This window comes from Eptatretus burgeri, chromosome 9, assembly GCF_056783735.1.
Source record: "Eptatretus burgeri isolate ZD-2024b chromosome 9, Ebu_testis_v1, whole genome shotgun sequence".
NCBI classification, from domain to species: domain Eukaryota; kingdom Metazoa; phylum Chordata; class Myxini; order Myxiniformes; family Myxinidae; genus Eptatretus; species Eptatretus burgeri.
This window is the reverse complement of record NC_140969.1, coordinates 65,496,943-65,513,373: the sequence shown is the minus strand read 5'-3', so window position 1 is coordinate 65,513,373 and position 16,431 is coordinate 65,496,943. Positions and strand designations below refer to the sequence as shown.

Genomic DNA, 16,431 nt, shown 5'->3' with positions numbered 1-16,431 from the left:
ATTCCTCCGTGAGCGTCACGTGATCCTGCTTGACGTGAGGCGTCGCCATGGCGGATGGCAGGGAGGGTTCTGACGAGCGCTCTCCGCTCCTCTCGTCTCCCAGCTTGGCTGTAACAACGCCGACGGCGCCTCCATACGGCGGGGATGGAGGCCCTGCAGGTGGGTGGGGGTTTCCCGACTTGGTTGACCTGTGACCCGAGGGTTGCTTGCTGTGTAGTCGCTGTGACCGCAGCGGTTTTTGCGGTATTTTTGTTTTTCATTGTCGTGCCTCTTCCTGATGTGGCAATTATTATCAGGATCTTATTTAACCACCGATTATTATTTGTCTTCGTTATTGTTAACCATTTGCATCTCCTGACGTGATAATAATAATAATAATAATAATAATAATAATAATAATAATAATATTGGCGTTATATCGTCCACGACCTATTTGTTTCACGTCACGTACTCTCTGGTGTTTGATGACCTCACTGACCGTTTTGTTATCAGAAACCAAGATCTCGATGTCTCAGAAAATTGCCTTTTAGTCAACAGATAGAAAGCATCATCACCAGGAAGGTGTGTGTACACTGGACACACTCACACACACACACACACACACACACACACACACACACACACACACACACACACACACACACACACACACACACACAATACGTGCCTCAAAAGGCTGCAGCTGAGTTCCGGGTGGCCCCACGATCACTGGTCCCAACTTGATCATACTCTTGTTAGGAGAGAGAGAGAGATAGAGATAGAGAGAGAGAACGAGAACAGAGAGAGAACGAGAACAGAGAGAGAACGAGAACAGAGAGAGAACGAGAACAGAGAGAGAACGAGAACAGAGAGAGAACGAGAACAGAGAGAGAACGAGAACAGAGAGAGAACGAGAACAGAGGGAGAACGAGAACAGAGGGAGAACGAGAACAGAGGAGAGAGAGAACAGAGGAGAGAGAGAACAGAGGAGAGAGAGAACAGAGGAGAGAGAGAACAGAGGAGAGAGAGAACAGAGGAGAGAGAGAACAGAGGAGAGAGAGAACAGAGGAGAGAGAGAACAGAGGAGAGAGAGAACAGAGGAGAGAGAGAACAGAGGAGAGAGAGAACAGAGGAGAGAGAGAACAGAGGAGAGAGAGAACAGAGGAGAGAGAGTTGAGAGAGAGAGGAGGGACAGAGGAGTGAGAGTTGAGAGAGAGAGGAGGGACAGAGGAGTGAGAGTTGAGAGAGAGAGGAGGGACAGAGGAGTGAGAGTTGAGAGAGAGAGGAGGGACAGAGGAGTGAGAGTTGAGAGAGAGAGGAGGGACAGAGGAGTGAGAGTTGAGAGAGAGAGGAGGGACAGAGGAGTGAGAGTTGAGAGAGAGAGGAGGGACAGAGGAGTGAGAGTTGAGAGAGAGAGGAGGGACAGAGGAGTGAGAGTTGAGAGAGAGAGAGGAGGGACAGAGGAGTGAGAGTTGAGAGAGAGAAAGAGGAGGGACAGAGGAGTGAGAGTTGAGAGAGAGAGAGAGGAGGGACAGAGGAGTGAGAGTTGAGAGAGAGAGAGAGGAGGGACAGAGGAGTGAGAGTTGAGAGAGAGAGAGGAGGGACAGAGGAGTGAGAGTTGAGAGAGAGAGAGGAGGGAGAGAGGAGTGAAAGTTGAGAGGAGAGAGAGAGGAGGGACAGAGGAGTGAAAGTTGAGAGGAGAGAGAGAGGAGGGACAGAGGAGTAAAAGTTGAGGAGGAGAGAGAGAGAGAGCAGTGAGAGTTGAGAGGAGGGACAGAGGAGTGAGAGTTGAGAGGGAGTGAGAGAGGAGAGACAGAAGAGTGAGAGTTGAGAGGGAGTGAGAGAGGAGAGTTGAGAGAGGAGAGAGGAGAGAGGAGTAAGAGTTGAGAGAGAGAGGAGTGAGAGGAATGAGAGTTGTGAGAGGAGTGAAAGGGAGGGGGGAGCGGGGGAAGAGCGGGGAGCGAGGGGGAAAAATGAAGAGAGAGAGAGAGACAGAGACAGAGACAGACAGACACTTTGAGTCCTTTTTATTATAAAAGTACAGGTGCAGATTATACATCTGTATACAAAGCAATGGGTACCGTGAATTGTAAACAGGAAACACTCACAATGAAAAAGAAACCGGTGGTAAATTCAGGCAAAATAAAAAGTAAGAGTGCATAAAACATATGCATGGCAAAAGTTTCAATAACTAATTCTCGCTCACCCTCCAAATACCCTCCAAATCCCATATATTGGTCAACTCATCCAGTTTTTTTTTAAAGTTCTGGGAAAAAACAAAATTCGAGTTTTCGTTTTGCTGATGAGAAAGTAGATTGACTAGATTGATGGGAGAAGGAAAATACAAAACTCCATGTAAATCCAGCAAGTAAACACTGCAAGACCAGTACAAAAAAATTACATGTAAATCCAGCAAATCAGCAAACATCACCACTCTACATTAAAAAAAAAATGTGCAAAAGCAGATCCCTTCAACGACAGACCAATCAGCCTTCTCCCAATCATCAGCAAGGTTATGGAATCCATCATCCTTCCTCTTCTCCAATGGCTTGATTTCCGATCATCAATTTGGTTTCAGACCAGGTCACTCTACCCTGGATATGCTGCTTCTGCCTTCCCAACAATGTATGGAGATCCTCATTGCCAAACATGAGATCAGAGCTGGTCCAACATTTGAAACATGTCCTTCAATGCTGACAAAGCTCACACTCTCACTATGTCTCTCTGAAAGGACTGTCTGGAAATCCCCCCCCCCATCTACTTTCTCAATAATCCTCTTGAATTCTTTTCATTCAAGATTTTAAGCCTCACGGTCTGCCACGATCTTTCCTGGGAAAGCCACATCTCCAAGCTGGCCTCCAAAGCCAGTCACCGATTGGACATCCTCCATCGTGCAAAGTCCTTCCTTGGCATACCTGAGCTGCTGACCATGTACAAAGCTTTCATCTTCAGCCTGATGGAGTACTGCTCTCCACTCTGGGCTGATGCTCCCGCCTCACACCTAGCTCGGCTTCATGCTGTGGAAACCAAGGATTTTAAGATCATTGGTATCGCCTGTGATGAAGCTGTCTTAGTGTCTCTCGCTCTCTCACCGCAGGGTATTTGTCTTTGACTATCTCCTCTCCGGCCTTGCTTCCCCTGCCCTGTCTGTGGTCTGTCCCCCTCCCACCCAATATATTTCCAAAGGGTGCTCAAGGTCCACCAGCAACCCTCTTCTGATTACAATGCCAAAATCAAGAATCACTGCTCACCTTGACTCTTTCATTCCTCTTATTTCCCACCTCTGGGCCAAACTCCCATGTGCTCTTCAATCCCACTCTTTCGTCAAGGTCTTCAAAACACCTGTTCACCACCATCTCTTATCTTCCCCCAACCAAAACCATGATCTTTTCGACCCCCCATTAACCCACCCCAAACCCACTTCTTCAAATTCCCTGCTTTTCTTCCTGAAAGTCCCTGTAGTGTCCATATTATTTACCCAGTGTACCCCACCCCATCCCGATCTCTTCCACAAATATCCTCATGTCTCTGTTCCACACTGTTTTGTGCGTCCCTCTCCCGCCTCTCTTGTCGTCTACTCCCCTTTTTCTATCTTCTCTGTGTTGGTTAGCTCTTATACGAGCCTTGACAATGTATTAAAAAAAACAACAACAAACAAATCAGTGCTTGAAGAAATTGGACCATCATGTGCATTAGAAGTGCTGATGCTGAAACAGAAACTGTCATACCTTGGACACACATCATACGTGCAGAAAATGAAAGTCTGGAGAAATCATCCATGCTGAGTATGGCTGAGGGAAGAAGAAGAACAAGCAGACCTTGTATGCGCTGGATGGATATGGTAAAGGCTACGACCAATTGTCTCTGCCAGAGCTTTGTGAAGTAGTGCAGGATCGGGATGTTTGGAGAAATCTGATCATGAATGTCATCAGACGTCTAACACGACTTTACGGAACTAGATAAATACTTATTTTTTCTTTCTTCAATGTCCTCTTGAGTAAAGCTATTTTAAACCGAGTGAACACTGCTGCAGGTGGTATGTAAGACGTACATTCGATGTCTGAAACCTGCCTTATGTTATGCTGCACCATCGTTTGCTCATGGAAACGGCAGTCATTCAATATTGTTACATGATTCAGCATCTGGAACCCAAAAAGGAGGACGTGCTCTTCTGTTTGTGCAGACATTTTAATAAATAATCAATTTATTGAAACTAAGGAAGGACTTGATTGACAAGAACAGACTTTGATTGCTTTTGAAGCCACTTTGGAATTGTGATGGAGGCAAAGGTAATGTGCAATGATGTTACCAAGTGGTTGCAAGTTTTTAATTGGAACTGAACGACAAGAATGAAGTAGAGCACATTAATCTGAGAAGATTTGATTAAAATACAAAGATGCACCATTTTGTGGCTTGGTTTTTTTTTTTTTACAAGATTCATTGTGAGAAAGTAGTCAATATGTTCAGAGTATGGTTCAAAACTGTTTTCTTGGACTGGCAGAAGAGATTAGAGGTATGCACACTCCCTTCTGAGCTGGCTTGTCTGGGTTCACATCTCAACCCAGTTATAAACTGTCTTCCTGGTGTTTTGCAGGCAAGGTCATTGTGTGTGTCGTCTTTTGGATGGCCGTCAAACTGGGCGTCCCGTCCCCTGGCATTAGTTGGTTGAGGCTAAAGATCCTACTGGCTTTCACGAAGAGTAGGCCAGCATCCTGAGAAATTCAAAAATTCCGAACCTACCGGGGGTGTTGTATCAGCGGCACAGTCACGGCCCCAGCAACTGATGCAACCAGCGGCCATGTGCTGCATTCAAAAGAAGAACCGTTTGCTTCTGTCTCATCGTTTTGCTCCTCTTGCTTTTTCAGCGCTCCACACCCCACCTCCACACTGCCACCCCACTCTAAACCACTTCTTCAGAATAGACACTTTTCCAGTAATCCCTTCCTTGTTAACCTTCTGGCATCCAGGCTTACTTCCTTGTTACTTTTTTCTCCCATCTGTGGAACTGCCTTTTCTCATTCTGTTTAATCCCACTCTTCCTTCCAGGCTTCAAGTTACCAGTGTACCATCATCTCACAAAGTCTTCCATCTTTACTCATAATATTTTCTTCCCTCACCCACCCCTCCTCTTTTCAGATTGTAATGCTTGTTTCCCTTTCTCTCTTCTGGTTTGTTCATTTCCTCACTTGTGTCTGCTTGTGTCCAACTGCCCCGCTGTCAGTGCGTTGCCCTTCAACCTTCAATTTTCCATGAGCCTCGATTTGTTTTGTATCCAAAGTGCTGCATCTCATGTGGTAGTGTCGTGTGCAAGTGCAGGAGATGCTTAAGTTATCTTGCTTGAAGCTGCAAGCAAACTGAAACTGAAACTGTGTAGGCAAACTGAATGGAAGAATCATAACTTCATCAGAAGAGCAATGAAACAACTGCAAGGGGAACTGTATTATCAGCTCACCAGGACTTTACTCCAGTGAGCTTATGCGATTGAGCAGTGTCTGTAGGTCAGTGAGTCAGTGAGTCGAGAGTCTGCAAACACTTCAGTCATTATCGCTTGAACCAAACACACAATTTTGATGAAACTTGGCCGCAAGCTTCATATCTGATGCCGAACAAAGGTGTATTGACCGCATCAAAATCTGCGCTCATTAAGGGGGTCGATGGGGACGGGGTGGGGAGGGAGGTTGACCCCCACCAAAATAGGTATTTGCTTTCTTCTCCGAAACTACACACAATTTTGATGAAACTTGACCACAACCGTCTTAACCCGTGATGTGCCAAAGTTTGTTCACGGCACATAAAATAAAAATCATGGTCTATGGGGATCTGAGGGTGGTGTGAGTGACTTGCTCCTGATCAAGGTGAGCTTTAGGACGTACGGTCCTATTTTTAGATTCAGAAAACCAGTGAGTGGGACATTTTGAGGAATACAGTAGACTAGGCGTAAGTCGTCACCATCGGGACCGACAAAAAAGTGACGACTTAGAGATATGATGACTTGCGCGTATGCGAACATTCATGATGACTGGGGTGAAGGATGAAGTAGTGAGAGGGCGCAACAATCTCTAAGCCGGCTATTGTACCGAAAGGGAAACACAATCCTCGGGGCAAAGGTGGGGGTTCATTGGTGAGTTGGAAAGTGATCAAGCAAAGATGGAATTCATGAATCACTTTATCAAAAGTAAACATAATGAACAACTGTAAGACAACTCATATACTGTACCATCGGTGATGGTATATGACCATCGACAATGTGGAATGAATGGCTGTTAGAATTCATTCATTGGAATGAATGTAGAATGAGTTTTCATATGGAATGAAAACTCGTACCATCGACAAATTACATGACACAGTCATCGTGATGACTACCACTCAATTCCTATGTGAAAGTGAGTGTGGTGATGTACAAAACAAGCCAATATAAAACCATGATCGGACTTCAACACTAAGCTCGATCGATCCTTTATTCCTTCCCCAGAGACTGCATTGCGCAGCCTGTCTACCTCTTCAGATGCAAGTGAGACGGCGCACCGTGGTCGCTGACTGAGCTGAACGCAGAGCAGTTATAAATAGCCTATCACTGGCGGTGTAAACCAATGAGCGAGCATCACGATTCCATGAAATCGGGCTTCTCACGAGGTAGAAGTTCCGTGTGACGAGTTAGGCGTGGTAATTTACTGGTTTCCATTACGTGTCCAATAAGCTGACCCCAATGATAATTGAGGTAACACCGGTCAACGAGCGTATTATGAGATTAAGGATTCGTCACTCCTTAGGTGTCATTTCCCTGGTCTCTGTTTATGCTCTGACTGAGGCAAGTGATCTCACCGTGAAGGATGCATTCTACGCCACACTCGAGTCTGTGGTTGATCAGTGCCCCAGACGAGATACACTTCTAGTCTTGGGGGATTTCAATGCATCGACTGGAACTGATAGGGATGGTTATGAGGTGTGTGTTGGTCCCCATGGGTCAGGAACTATGAACCAGAATAGCACTAAGTTCCTTGACTTTGCAAGAAGTCATGGACTAAGGGTGGCTGGTTCATGGTTTTAGCGCCCACAAGCTCATCGCTGGACTTGGTATTCCAATGCTGGCGGTGTGGCAAAGGAGATTGACCATGTCCTCATTGACGGTCGTTGGAGGATGATCCAGAACTGCAGGGTCTACCGGAGTGCTCAGTTCCTCAATACTGACCACAGGCTTGTTGTCGCAACTCTAAAGCTGCACCTTAAATCCTGGAGAATGGTACCATCCCAGCCTAGGCTGGATGTTGCCAAGCTCCAGGATGAGAGAGTAGCTGAGGAGTTTGCGAACAGGCTGAGTGGACACTTGGGGGGTCTGGGTGCTTTGGGGGGTCCTGAAGAGTTGTGGAGCGCCTTCAAGACCACCGTCCTTGATGTTGCCGGTGGATGCCTTGGAGCTCACCGCAGGGCAAAGAATAATTTTGTCTCTCAAGGGACACTGGATACCATTGACCAGAGTCGCAGGGCCAGGCTGAATGGCAGAGCTGAGCTGTTCAGGGAGCTGAGGCGTAAAACTGTACGTGCACTGAGGGTGGACAAGGAGGCCTATGTGCGAGGAATCTGTGAGGGGGTAGAGCATCACCTGTGGACAGGTGATTCTGGTCCCGCTTACAGGGGAATTCGCGCATTACGTTCATCCAAGCCCATCCCTCGGAGCACTGCAGTTCGAGCAGAGAGTGGTAGGCTCTTGACAGAGGAGTCTGAAGTGAAGGCCCGCTGGACTGGTTACTTTGAGCAGTTGTACCAGGTTGATCCCCCAGCTGTCGAGTTGGATGTCAAGGGTGTTACAATCCCTGTTGCTGACCCTCAAATCAACTGTGGTCCACCTTCGCTTGTGGAAGCACGGGCTGCGGTGAACCAGTTGAAACGGGGCAAAGCTCCAGGGATCTGTGGCATCCATGCCGAACTTCTCAAGGCTGGTGGAAATGCTGCACTCGTGTCGTTGCATGCAGTTTTGTGCTCTGCCTGGAACACAGGCATCATACCAACTGACTGGAAGAGGGGCCTTGTTGTCCCTCTCTGGAAAGGGAAGGGTGATCGCCAAGACTGCAACAACTACCGAGGGGTGACGCTGCTCTCAGTGCCGGGCAAGGTCTTTGCTCGGATAATTCTTGATAGGGTTCGCCACCATCTGCTTGAGCACCAGCGTCCAGAGCAGTCAGGCTTTCCACCAAAGAGGTCAACGATTGACCGTATCCTTGCACTTCGTGTCCTCACCGAACGCAGACGAGAGTTTCGGCAGGGGCTGCTTGCAGCCTATGTTGATCTCTGCAAAGCGTTCGATTCAGTGAATCGGGATGTCCTCTTGAGGATTCTTGGTCTTCGTGGGGTGCCAACAAAACTGATCGATCTGATGTCTGAACTCTACTCTGGTACTGAGAGTGCTGTGAAGTGTGGTGGTACCATCTCTGACTTATTTCCAGTTGTTAGTGGAGTTCGTCAGGGATGTGTACTTGCCCCCACACTTTTCAGCACTTGTATGGACTGGATTTTAGGGAGGATGTCGGAGAGATCAAGTTGCGGTGCATCGTTTGGGAATGTCAAGATCTCGGACCTTGATTTTGCAGATTATGCAGTCATCTTTGCGGAGACTTTAGACATCCTCTTGGGGGCCCTCGAGGTGCTGAATGAGGAGTCGGAGCCGTTGGGATTATGGGTTTCTTGGGTCAAAACTAAGATCCAGGCTTTCGGTGACATCTTGGATGCTGCTGTCCTGTCTGTGTCTGTTTGTGTTGAGGATGTTGAGGTCGTGGAGAGATTCACTTACCTTGGCAGTGATATTCATGTCTCTGCTGGCTGCGAGTCAGAGGTCAATAGACGTCTGGGTCGGGCCTGGAGAGTCATGGATTCACTGGATCATGGGGTGTGGCACTGCCGGTACCTGTGCGGGAGGACGAAAGTCCGAGTCTTCAGGTCCTTGGTACTTCCAGTCTTGCTCTATGGGTGTGAGACTTGGACTCTGACCAAGGATCTGAGACGGAGACTTAATTCCTTTGGTACCAGGTCTCTTCGGAGAATCCTTGGCTATCGCTGGTCGGATTTTGTGTCCAACGAGCGGTTGCTGAGAGAGACTCGGATGAGATTTGTTACTTGCATAGTCCGTGAGCATCAGTTGCGGCTGTATGGACATGTGGCTCGTTTTCCTGACGCTGATCCTGCTCATCAGATTCTCTCAGCGAGGGAGTCTCATGAGTGGAGGAGGCCAGTGGGCCGACCACATGCCTCATGGTTGCAACAGGTTGACCATCATCTCAAGGAGATGGGGATGGGCTTGGCATCTGCCTGGGGGATGGCCAGACGGAGGCCCCTGGAGTACCAGCAGAAAGTGGACGCAGCGACGCGCTGTTCTGGCACATGCTCCCATACCTGACCTGACCTGACCTGACCATTACGTGGGAACGGACAACACCTGATGACTTAGACGAAGTGACGACTTGGAGATGACGACTTACAGACTTTATTCAAAGGGATTTAACATTAGATAAATTCCGGACTTTTTGACGCTGCTGACTTAGGCGAAGTGACGAGTTACATGCTGCCAACTTACGCCTTGTCTATATATATATATATATATATATATATATATATATATATATATATATATATATATATATATATATATATATATATATATATATATATTTTTTACTTTTTCCACGCTCGTGAGGTTTCCATTGCATGGTTTTATAAATACAAGGCTACCTCTTTCAGGTATGCTTGGATGTTAATTTTGCTTGGCAAGTGGAGCAGTGCTTTCTTACACTGAGTATCAGAGAAATCTGAAAGGGACCATTTTTTTGCCTTGCAGACACCTCTTCCTTGGAGAAAGCATAAATTCTTGTGGTGGTGGAATATTTCTGCTTTCTCATTCTTGAAAGTATTGGCAGAATAGCCCAGAGCTCGTATATTTGCCTTTGATCCCAACTAAAAACCTCTACACAAACATGGTATCAGGAATCACTTATCACACCAGCTACATACTGTATTACCACTGATCCTGACCAACAGGATATACCTACCACACACCATCCTGTCTGCTCCACAAAGGTGACCTGTAGAGCACAGGAAGGATGCTGTGGGGTTACCACTTATTGTTGCTCGGGCTTGATACAGTATTATATAGCGACTGCGGCATGTTAATCTGGGTACCATAACTGTGAGGTGGTTTGTATTTGATATAAGCCTCATGGAGGCATGACCAGCTCACTCGGGGCTGCTGCGAGATTATGATGGCCAGGTTGCCATAATCTCGTGTTTATGAATTGTGCTCCCCTCTGGGCGAGCTGGCCCATACAGGTGAAGGAATAATTTTCTTGTGCCGATGAAGCTGCAGTCTGTAGGGACCTTAAGTGGATGATAGCATCTCCTTTTTTTAGTCTCCACACAGCCAAAAGAGTTTATGCTTTTTTTCGTTGCCTTTGGTCTGGGTTGGTCCATTGGATGAGCCATTAAACTGGGAACTCATGTGCCAGCATTGGGTTCCTGGTGGGCATTAAATATTGCACATTGCCTTTTGCAAAGAGTAAGCCATTGTTCTCAACACCTTGGCAAAATTCCAAATTCCTGGCATAACCTGCAGGGGTCACTGCATAGTGCATGCACGGGTCACTGCGTCACTGCGTCACAGGCGCACCGTCGTGTATGATGCAACCAGTAGCTTAGTGCTGCATATAAATGAATTAATTATCCAACAGGACTGGCGTTTGGAGGCCAGCTGCAGCCACCAAGCGTGCTTCCGAGTGAGGCTCCCCCACCTTACTCTCCCGGTGAGAGTCCTGAGAGTGGTGGTGTGCCAATGGTTGCGTGTCGAGTTTGTCAAGCACTCATCAATGTTGAGGGCAAGCTGCATCAGCATGTGGTCAAGTGCAGTGTTTGCAATGAAGCTACGGTAAGCTATGTATCGCTTGTCTGCAGCTTTTGCATGTACAGCTGTCAGAATTGTTCCCAAGCTTCTGTCATGTATTGTGAACAATTTTAGAATAATTCTGACGGTTATGTTGAAGGCCACTTTGTGGTTCATGTCATGTCACTGATTGAAGCTTTGTTCTCAGATTAACTCTCCAATTCATTTATTTGGTTCAAAAAAAAAATTTTGTTTTTGTAAATTATACAGTTTGAAAATACAGGATAAAGTAGCCACTGACTTTTGCGGACGAAGATTCCCAGCACTGCAGGTGTCCTTTCATAACTGGTAAAGGAAACGTTTTATCCAAAGCCTTCATAGCATTCACGACATGTCCATTAAATATTTACAAATTGATGTAAAAAGATCTGGCTCTGTATACAAGAAACATAAAACTTTATGTACGAACGTATTTATTAATGAACGCAACTGGCACTCTGTAGAGCGTACGCACACCTCTGTCAGGCTGAACAGTTTATGTATCCCACTGATAGGCTGGATCTGTATCTGTACCTTCAGCAAATTCTAATTGGCTTGCTCTTGTCACCTACCCAATTCACCCACGAAGTTTTGTCACAACATGTCCATATTTTTTTTTTGAAATATGCCATATATCGTTTTTGGCCCTATCTCTTAATGGTGAAGGAGGAGAGGAGGAGATTGGGACCATTCTCTTTGCAGAGCGTTGGTGCTGCTTAAGCAGTCTCCTTTGCTATTGGGCACTATCCTGGACGGGTCGCTACTCCGACACAGTATACCAGCATGCTGGCACTCATTTTGCCGACCTCGAAAGGATGACCAGCTGAGTTAACCCCACCTGGTATTAATTCAACAGCTCAGCAGGATTTGAACTCAGGACCCTAAGATCCAAAGCCCACCATCCTAACCATTAAGCCAACACCAAGCATAATGGTGAAGAATCACTTATAATATTCAAAAATTTGAGTATCCGGATCTGGCTCTCCAACAAAATGGAGTCACACACCTTGTGCTTGTCACACACCCAACCTGTCCACCAAGTTTCGTTCGTATCCTTCCACAACCTTCTGAGATATCCTGCTCACTGACAGTTAGACAGACAGCGGTGAAAATATAAACTCCGTCCACCTTCTGTGGTGAAGGTAATAAGTGAATTTGTATGTTTAAAAAATAAAAGAAAAAAAAATATATATAATAATTTACATCCACTTAGGTGGGAAGGGGGAGTCATTGCTGCTTTAGTGGGTCCAAAATGCCCCCAAAATATTTATCCATGTTGAATGGGTATCCACTGGTTCAGGGTGAATATGCTTGAAAACATAGTTGGTACATTATTTAAATTCCCTGACAAAGCAGGTGTTGATTTCAGGGTCCTCACAAGACGGGGACTATTGTATTGGTTTTGATCTTTGTGAGCCATTAATGTCATAAACATCTGCATTTAACAACTCGCTATCCCCACGCCTTTGGGGAAAGAATCAGGTGGGGACGGGATAATTTAATTGGCTTTGTCTGTCTGTCCGGCACATGAGCTCCTAAATGGTTGGGCAGAAATTCACCAAAATTGGTAGTTATGAATTATGATCACCACACGCATGGCAATAAGGTGCAAGTGATGTCATTTTTGGCCTCACCAAAAGGTCAAGCACCGAAAAATGTAATTGCAGCGACATTTTAAATATTTTAAAATGAAACTTTGTATGTGCAATCGACATATTGGGAGATGCATGAAATATGTAATGATTTTTTTTTCGATTTGACCCCTGGTTCATACCCCATTGGGTGTGGACTTGGGGATAATGGGTCAAAACAGAGGGGTTTAAAAAAAAAAAAAAACTCAAAAATTTGATTTTGAGTTGTTCCTGGTGGAACTTTTTGACATCTTTCAACTTCACTTTAGGTGGGAAGTGTGGGGATTTGCAATGGCACACCATCGACTTTGCGCTATTTTCAATTGCATGTGTTATTTGCTTGAAATTTTCTCTTGATGCTTGAGGCTTATCGTAGGTTTTCTTTTTTTAATCGCATTTGAGGTGTCGATGCATTACTCTGATATCTTACCTTCTTCAGTCCCTCATCTAACGACCACTCTTGCCGACAGCCAATCAAAAATGCACCTCCTGGAAAGAAATATGTTCGCTGTCCATGTAACTGTCTGCTCATTTGTAAGGTGACATCGCAACGCATTGCCTGTCCACGGCCTAACTGGTACGTTTAATTCCTTTCATGCTGCCCTTGACACTTGTTAATTTGAGGTTTTGTGTTGTTTTTTTCCTATGTTTAGTAACAACAAGGGTGACGTTTTCAGTAAGAGCATCTGTAAAAGAAATTCATTGGAAGTGCAACTTTGACAATTCTTAGCAAGTGCTCTCATACTTTGCGTTGATGAAAACGTATCAAATTCTTCATGAAAACGTTAAATGGGAATCCCATCTGCCGGCATTAGTTGGTGGACGTGTAAGACCCCACGGTGTCCTTTGCGAAGAGTATGCGAGCTATCATCGACACAATCAACAAATTGTAAATTCCTGCCCAAACGAGTGCTTGGAAGGTAATGCCAAACCACCCAGTATAACCCTTGCTCAGGAAGCTGCTTCGGCGGCTCCGACACTCTGTGAAGAGTGTGGTACATGCGAGCGACAAACAAATACAGAGAGAGACACATATAAAGAGACACAGAAACAAAGAGAAAGATAACATTTCTACATTGTGTTCATGGCCTAACTGGTACATACAATGGGTACGTACAACCTCTGCACAATGGGTGTGGTGGCACTTATCACTAATGCTGGCTACAAAAACTGTAGAGCCCTTTTGTGGATTGTGGAAGTTTCATTTGTTGTCTTTTGTGTAAAGCACAGTACTCGGTATAACACGAGATATTTCGTTGTTGACCTATGATTTGGCTGCAGCATATTTGAGATGATAACATCTACTTCCTGTTTTAAAATTTCTATCTTACTTGAGGAAGACTTTGAAGCGGTATAAGAGAGATGGAAGGTTATGCTAAATTGGTGAAAGGTGTTCTGCACACCCTGTAATTCTCTCACTAACCTTGATGCTGTACTGTATTTTACTCGTCCATTCATAGAGGTAATGCTGTATTACCACCTGATCCTTTCCAAATTGTAAAATTAATAAAATCATCTTGTAAAATAAGTTGCTCCTACTTATCCTTTGTAGCTGGTCTTGCAGTGTTTACTTGCTGGATTCACATGGAGTTTTGTATTTTTCTTCTCCTGTCAATCTACTTTGTTTTCTCTCTCTATCTCTCCCTCCCCTAGCAAGAGGATCATCAACTTGGGACCAGTGACCGTAGGGCCACCTGGAGCTCAGTTGCAGCCTTTTGGGGCACGTGTTGTGTGTGCTCACTGTACACAGACCTTCCTGGTGATGGTGCTTTCTATCTGCATTCTCATTCCTTTACCTAAAATGTTTTGTTTTTTTCTTCTACCAACTTTTCTCGTTGCTGTAACCTGCAGTCACTGGCCAAAAATGTAAATGATACATTTCACCTTTGAATACATATAAGGACAGGGGTGGCCTAGAGGTATACACACTCACCGTCAAAACATCAAGCCTGGGTTTGAATCCTGATGCAGGTATAAATTGTCATTCCAGATTTTCACAGGCAGGGTGATTCATCAATGTGTGTGCCATCCCTTGGGTGGATAGTAAACTGAGTATCCCATCCGTAAGCATTAGTTGGTGGGCGTTAAAATTGTACTGTGTCGTTTGTGAAGAGTAGGCGAGCTATTGCCGTCACTATGAACCACGTACAAATTCCTGGCCTAACAACTGCTGGGAGAGGGATGGCAAACCACCCAGCATGACCTTTTCCAAGAAACTGCTTCGGCAGAACCAACACTCTAACACAGAGTATGGTACATCAGTCAGTCGCATATAAGGATTTTAGTTTCCATGAGGTTAGCACATTGGAGGAGATGGAGCAGTACATACCTGAGCGGCCAGATTTTTCTTCAGGGAGCCCATGGTGGGGGAGCTGAAAGTCCAAGTAGCTCAGAGTTCAAAGGGTTAATGACTAATTATTCCAGAGTGATTTTATTGAGTTCAAGTCAGTGCTTTGTGCTGATAAAGGCGCTGTCACACCTTGACGATTTAGCCAGCAATGGCAAAGTATAAAAATGTATGTAAAACGTTGGCATACGCTGAAATTTTGATGTTTTAAAAAAAGTTTTGGTCGTATTCATAACGTGTTGGTCGTATGCATAACATATTAGTAACGGGCACATAACGTTTCGTTGTCTTGTAGATAACTTATACCAACGAATGCTTAGCCTGTTGTCGGCGTTCACAACCTTTGCTCAACGATAGTTTAACTTAGGCATAGCGCGCTGCACGTATCGCCGACGAACTCGTGCCATAGCCTGTTAAAAACCTGCCGCACGCCGATTTAAATCATAACCGCCTGAGAATTGGAAGTGTCAACCACGCAGTCACACCTTGACGATTTAGCCAGCATATGCCTACCTATGAAAAATGTGTCTAAAACGCTGGCACACGTCGAATACGTTATGGGTAAGTTGTGTATACGTTAAGAGCACGCTGAAAAACGATGACGTACGCTGTCATATTTCGTGGTACGTCTAGTATGTCGTGAAATTTCAAGCATGCTGAAAATTTTACGACGTACTCGCCGTATGGCTCACACGTTCCACTACGCTGGGAATAAGTTGTAGGCACGATATGCGATCATTGACACACGTCGACACAAGTTCCTTGTAAGTTACTCATAAGTCGAAACACGTCGAGGTAATGTTTAGCATACCCGAAACTTATTTTCTCCGTCAAGGCACATTTTATTTTTTTTCTCCTTGGCTCCATGAAGGCACATGACGAAATATCTGAAGTTGTTGTTGTTGTTGTTGTTGTTGTTGTTGTGTTTTTTTTTTTTTAGTCTATCACGAATTTTAAAATATATTCGGGCATTTGCTTTTAAGTTTCGACGTCGACGTGACAATATCCTCAAACAGAAAATATTCACAGAGGAGGAACTAAGAATAAGACATGAGCAAACTGAAGAGGCAATCGGACGTGACGAAATATCGGAAGTTATTGTTGTTGTTTTTTTTTTTTTTTTAAACGCTGCCAATACGCCATTATATGGTAGCTGTAGATTAGAAACATGTTCAGTAAGTTCTATGGTTGTCCGGAAGACGTCAATCAAATACCCCTACATACGTCAATATGCGTTGGAGGTCCGTTACACATCGGTTCAAAGCACGTTACTCATAGATTAGAAATAACTTTTGGGTACGCTAAGCATTACCTCGACGTGTTTCGACTTATGAGTAACTTACAAGTAATGTGCCTCGACGTGTGTCAACGATCGCATAACGTGCCTCGACATGTCAACGATCGTGTAACGTGCCTTCAACACGTTACTCATAGGTTATAAATAAGTTTCGGGTCCGCTAATCATTACCTCGACGTGTTTCGGCTTATGAGTAACTTACAAGTAACGTGTGTCAACAATCGCATAACGTGCCTACAACTCATGGCCAGCGTAGCGGAATGTGTGAGTCATACGC

The 16,431-nt window shown here is 45.2% G+C and overlaps 1 protein-coding gene across 4 annotated transcripts in view; it reads left to right on the top strand.

The window, feature by feature from the left end:
* Positions 1 to 16,431, top strand: part of LOC147020244 (type 2 phosphatidylinositol 4,5-bisphosphate 4-phosphatase-like) — a 57,128-nt gene continuing 40,697 nt past the window's right edge. For 3 of the 4 annotated variants that reach the window (XM_085895470.1, XM_085895469.1, XM_085895467.1), the window contains exons 1-4: positions 1 to 159; positions 10,692 to 10,885; positions 12,981 to 13,087; positions 14,164 to 14,269. In XM_085895470.1, coding sequence (XP_085751596.1) covers positions 48 to 159; positions 10,692 to 10,885; positions 12,981 to 13,087; positions 14,164 to 14,269 — 519 coding nt within the window. In that variant the 5' untranslated portion in view covers positions 1 to 47. The remainder of the gene's footprint in view (positions 160 to 10,691; positions 10,886 to 12,980; positions 13,088 to 14,163; positions 14,270 to 16,431) is intronic. The other variant, XM_085895468.1, reaches the window with a different exon arrangement.